The sequence below is a fragment of the Gossypium raimondii genome, chromosome 8 (assembly GCF_025698545.1).
Source record: "Gossypium raimondii isolate GPD5lz chromosome 8, ASM2569854v1, whole genome shotgun sequence".
NCBI classification, from domain to species: Eukaryota; Viridiplantae; Streptophyta; class Magnoliopsida; order Malvales; family Malvaceae; genus Gossypium; species Gossypium raimondii.
This window is the reverse complement of record NC_068572.1, coordinates 47,425,471-47,431,650: the sequence shown is the minus strand read 5'-3', so window position 1 is coordinate 47,431,650 and position 6,180 is coordinate 47,425,471. Positions and strand designations below refer to the sequence as shown.

At 35.8% G+C, this 6,180-nt stretch overlaps 1 protein-coding gene across 1 annotated transcript; it reads left to right on the top strand.

Moving 5' to 3' along the window:
- Nucleotides 1-1,984: 1,984 nt before the first annotated feature.
- LOC105791758 (hypothetical protein) lies at nt 1,985-3,745 on the top strand. The gene is made up of 3 exons (XM_012619971.2): nt 1,985-2,224; nt 2,312-2,809; nt 2,954-3,745. The coding sequence occupies exons 1-3, from the start codon at nt 2,086-2,088 to the stop codon at nt 3,472-3,474; spliced, it is 1,158 nt and encodes a 385-aa protein (XP_012475425.1). The 5' UTR covers nt 1,985-2,085; the 3' UTR covers nt 3,475-3,745.
- Nucleotides 3,746-6,180: the final 2,435 nt, after the last annotated feature.

Here is a 6,180-nt window from a genome sequence, read left to right as displayed (position 1 = left end):
CAAGCGAAGAAACTTTTGAATGACTTTTCTTGTGCATTTTTGCATTTAAGTATTGATACCCAGGGTAGTGATATTAATACCACAAAATTAGCAGGTAAAATTCATTTATAGAGTAGTATTGGGACCCAAGTATTGGTACCCCTAACTTAGGTATCAATACTTGCAAACATTGAAACAGAAATAGAAAGATAGGGGATTTGGTTATTGATACCCAACAGTTGAGTATCAATACCTCTTACTAGTCAAGTCTCGGTACCTCACTTAAGTTATCGCTACTTCATAGCCTTCCCTTGAAGCATAATTAAACCATATAAATTGGCTTAAAGGCATCAATTAACAACATTGATTGTCATCTGTATGGAGGCACAAGAATCGTTTAACCACCAGAAAGGCACCAACTATAGACAGTATCATCGAATATGCTTTTAGGCATCGGATGCAGCATCGTCTTATCATGATTGTAGCCGGCTCGGGTTAAAGGGTGTTGCATGGCCCTTGAAATGGACTCAACCATCTAAGATCAAGTCTCGAAGACCTTTAGATCCAACTCTTTGCAAACTTGTTTTCAAAATTAAGTCTCAACGACTCATGAAACGAACTTCACTATTTAAAATTAAGTCTTCAAGTCCAATCAAATCAAATTCTGAAACAAGTATCTTGCCAAACCCAATTTCAAGATTCGTATGAGTTTGGATATTCATTTGTCTAGATCAACGCTAGTCTATGGTTAGTGGTCACATTAGTGATGACATAGAAAAAACCAAATACATGATACATTCACATAGGTTGAGTGTGCCACTTTTTTTTTTTTTAATACCATTAATTTTTTTGAAAAAAAAAAGAGGGAAAATAATTTAAATACTGAAATATGAAGTGAAAATTGAAAACAATTGGGAGGCAAATCTAGACATGAGCCTTAATTAATGAAGTTTGTGTTGCAGCCTGCCGGCTGGGTGGTGGGAGTGATAAAGAAATAAAAGAATCGCTATGAAATCTGATCTTTAAAAAAAGAAACGAAAAGATTTTATTTATATGTGAATACCGACCGACATCTGCACATGGGTGGGGAGTTCATCCTGTAATATATTGGACCACTGGGATTGAATTTCAGACATCTTCAAATCTCCATTCTCATCCCATTTTTTAACATTTGAGTAACAACACACCTACTCTTCCTAGGAATATACAGTTTCCACTTTTAGCTTCTTCACCTATACGTGGGAGCACCAATTTCTCTTGATAAATTCAAACTATGTTATTATGTTTTATTTATGTCGTAACATAAAGCAAATGGAGAGGTGTTGGATTTAGCAGACAAAACCAAATCATTATGATTGCAACCATGGATAATCTTGGATGATTATCGAACCGGATTTTCAGTTCACTACAGAACAAAAAAGGGTATGGGTATCCGGTCACCGACACATTATACACAAACAAAATTATTTACGGTGTCTATCTTTAGAAAAAAAGTTGGAAGATTTTCATTTGATGATGCTAGAATAGTATTAATACTTGTCTGGAATAAAGAATGTGGTCGATGTGGAAGGCTTAACAGCAATTTCATACTGCTGAATTGGACTTTGACTTCATTCATAAATTTGAAATGATTTAATTAAATTTTTAAGTATCACATAATAATATTCATAGAAAGAATGTTAAGCAGCTTAAAACCAACTCATGTCTCAATAATTTTTGAAAATCTTTAAATTGGATACTTAAGTAGGTTGAAATACTAATGATGTTACTTTGTTACCATAAATGTTGGGTTTTACATCTGTATCTGACCTTGTAATAAACATCTAAATGTCTTTTCTATTCCATTAATTGTGGAGAAGAAATCGGGTTGAAAATTGGAAATAATTGAGACTCTCCTCCGACAACCCCCGTTGTTGCTGTAAAGCATCTTTTTGGGCTCTTTACTTAACACGCCATTTATGTATGCCAACACTAATTACTTTTTGCTATTTCTCTTTCTATCCCATTTCTCACTATAAATGCAAGCACTAGGATCCCTACCCTTTAGCTCCTCACTTATCGCTTTAACTCCTCTGGGTTTTTTCTTTGTCTAACAAAGAAAAGAAAATGACAATATCTGCTTCATTTTTGCTTGCTTCTACCTTGCTGCTCACCGGGTGTGTTTTGGGTCCTATATCCCTTGTTTCAGCTAAACATGGTGTTCCATCTTATGCTCATAAGAAAATCGCTTCTAAACCTTTTGAAGGTAAAAAATATCACTGGGTATTTGTTGTTATTTATTTATTTATTTTCTATTTACAAATGGAAATCTTGGTTCTGCTTGTTGTTTCAGGGTATCTTGAAAATGGCAACTTTGAAGAACAGCCCAGCCCGACTGCCTTAAAGAAAACAGTACTCAAAGGAGCACACGCACTTCCCAAATGGACTATCACAGGGCTAGTCGAGTACATCTCGGGTGGGCCTCAACCTGGTGGGATGTTTTACCCCGTCGCTCATGGCGTCCATGCGGTGAAGCTCGGAAACGAGGCCACCATTTCTCAAACCATACCTGTAAAACCAGGGGTACTGTATGCGCTGACTTTTGGGGCGTCCAGGACTTGTGCGCAAGACGAGGTGTTGAGAGTGTCGGTGGGTACTCAGTCAGGGGACCTTCCCTTGCAGACCTTGTACAGTAGTATCGGTGATGACGTTTATGCTTGGGGTTTCATTCCCAAAACCAAGTATGCCACTGTTAAATTCCATAACCCAGGTGTTCAAGAGGATCCCACCTGTGGTCCATTGTTGGATGCGGTTGCTATTAAGGAGCTTGTCCGTCCCAGAGCTACCAGATGTAAAGACCTATACCCAATTCTTATGCTGGTTTTTATTTGCAAAGTTGTTTACTTTTTCAATTTGGGTAGGATTAGTTTGGATTTCAAAATTTGGGTATGTTATTTATTTGGTTCAATATTTAAACCATGATTAAACATTGCAGATAATCTGGTGAAGAACAATGGCTTTGAAGAGGGTCCTCATCGCCTAGTCAACTCCACCAATGGTGTCTTGCTCCCCCCTCGGCAAGAGGATTTCACATCCCCACTCCCGGGCTGGATCATTGAATCACTTAAAGCAGTAAAATTCATCGATGCAAAGCACTTCAACGTCCCGGCCGGACACTCCGCAGTCGAGCTGGTTGCCGGGAGAGAAAGTGCCATCGCCCAGATCCTCAGGACCATCCCCAACAAATCATACAACATGACATTCATCATCGGGGACGCTCGCAACGGTTGCAACGGAGAAATGATGGTGGAGGCTTTCGCTGCCAAACATACAGTCAAAGTTCCCTTCACATCACGTGGAAAAGGTGAATTCAAGGCTGCAAGCTTAATGTTCAAAGCTGATACAGCCAGGACAAGAGTCACATTCTACAGCTCTTACTACCACACGAGGAGTGATGACTTCGGGTCTCTTTGTGGTCCTGTTCTGGATGAAGTTAGGGTTTACCCTATTGCTTAGATGCCAAGTGAAAATTTTTTTTATGAAGCACTAGAGCATATAAGATGGTAAGTGAAGGGTTTTGTAATGGTTTTACGTTTGTATATTTAGCGGTTCTTGTAAGCTGTCTAAAACCAGATGGAGGAATGCGTTGCCAATGTTGACTTTCAGCAATCATGGATAACAATTTGAAGATGCTATCTGTGTTTGATCAATTCTTTGGACGGTCTTAACTTAATGTATCAATAAAATTCAAAGTAAAAAAGAACCAGTAGTAGCCTGATTTCCAACATCTTCAATGGTGATCAAACCAATATGAGCCGTCGGGTTCTTTGCCTACACATCATTTTCCTTGGGTATTAAATGAATGAAATGTAACCATTACTCAAGAAGTAGACTAAGAATAAGACAACTCATTCTTGATGTATCAAGTCTAGAGTGGACTAAAATGTTTCTCCATCTTATCCATCATGTTGTGGAGATGGGCAATTTTAAAATTGAATAAATTAGACCCTCCTTAAAAAATTGGAGCTATTTAATCCCCGTCAATTCCGAATTTGAGTAATTAAGGACAATTAATTACAATACTAATGTCTTCCGTCAATTATACATAATTTTAATTGATATAGTAACAAATTTATCTTTTGATGTTTACATATTTTATCATTTTGATATTAATTCTAAAAATTTAACCTCAACTTTTACACATTTGCACAAATGTTACCGGATAAATTTGTTAAATTAGGACCAAATTTATAGAATGTGTAATCTTTATTATTATACCAATCAAAATCATATACAATTAATGGAAAACATTAACGTCGTGATTAATTGTTCTTATTTTCCCAAATTCAAAAATTGATAGGAATTAAATTGCTTTTATTTTTTTGAGAGGAGCCAATTTTCTAAACTTCAAAACTAAAAGGGAATGGAGAAGTCTTTTTACCAAATATTTTTCACGGCAATATATATCTGACAAGACAAAACAAATACAGCATAGGAGCCCATAAAAGTTCCAGAAAACATAGATCATTAAAAAGAATGGGCCTCAATGGACCCCAGCCAGCTCTCAAAAAAAGAAGAAGCTTTTCTTTTCTTTTTTTATTTAAAATAAAATAATTCTTTAAAACATAGATTATTTATGAAATATATATTTACATTTACATTACCTAATTAAGAATTTTTATTTTTATTTTTAGTAGTTAAATTTTTCATAATAAACTTTATACTAATTAATATAGAATATTATTTATTTTTATATTTACTTATAAACAAATGAAAAGAAAATTGATAAGAAATATAAAAGGTAAAAATAAAAATATATGTTTTAAGTGCTTTTACGAGCCATTAATTCTTTTTAATTTTGTCTTTAGTTTAATTAAAAAAGATACCAAAAATAAATAAGAAATGAAAAAGGAAAATGGAAGGCATAAACAATTGAAATATTAAAGATTGTTATAAATCTAATATATATATTCTAATTTTTGAAGTTAAAAATATATACCATATCAAACAAAGTAGTGTCTGCTACCCTAGCACGCTTTTGTCTGCCGCCTTTGGTATGAGTTTTTAGGTTTTCTTGTTTTAGTCTTTGTTTTTGTTTCTTAGTTGCAACCGACGCATTCAGGATATTTTATTTCTACGATTGGGAGAGTGGTGATCGTGTTTTGGCCTTTAGACTTGCATTCATGGAGACTGAATTAGCACAATTGTTGCTCAATGAGGAAGAAGAAGAAATTTTGTAGATTCAGGTAGATTCGAGCACGCAAAGAGAAGTGGGAGAAATTTAGCTTGTGGGATGTTTCCTAACAGCCAGTATAATTCACTATCCAACCATGAAAAGCACTATGGCAAACCTGTGGCATCCTGTTCGTGGGGTCCAAACTTGAGGTCTAGGGCAAAAATGTATCTTTTTCAGTTTTTTCATAGTATGGATATGGAGAGGGTTTTAAAAGGTTCACCATGGACTTTCAATAATCATTTGTTGATACTTTGTAAACTGAAAAGGGGAGATGATCCAATAAAAGTAGCACTAATTTTTACCCATTTCTAGGTACAAATTCATGACGTCCCAATAGAGTTATTTTCTGAAAATCTAGCAATACAACTGGGTAATTTTATAGGAGTTTTCTTGGAGTACGATGGTACAAACTTGGGGAAGGAAAACTGTAATTACATGAGGGTAAGGGTACAGATTGACATTAGGAAGCCCTTGAAAAGAAAGAAGCAGGTTATGTGTGGTGGTATACGCTCGTATGTTAAATTTAAGTATGAACGTTTATCGTTTTTCTGTTTCTATTGCCGATGTTTGGGACACAGTGACTCTTTTTGTGAAGCAAAAATGATGTTAGGGGTGGATATTGCTGAAATGGGTTGGGATTTATCATTGCGAGCACAATCTCGAAGAGCCCTATCAATGAATAGTATATGGTTACGAGAAGAAGGTAAAGGAAAATGGGAAGAAAGTTGGATGGATAATCGGGTTTTGGGGCTTAGATCATGGGATGGGGATATGAAAGAAAGAAGGGGAAAAGCCATTGATCCAATTCTGGGTTTTAACATAGAAGGAGGAGTGTCATCTCTAGATCAACGGAAGGTCAAATCTTGGTTCAATCAGATGCAAATGGCCATGGAGCATGATTTGGAAGATGATACCTTAATAGGGGAGGATGGGAAAAAGTGAAACAGGGGGAGATGGAAGATCCAACAAGAAAATGAAGAGAGTGG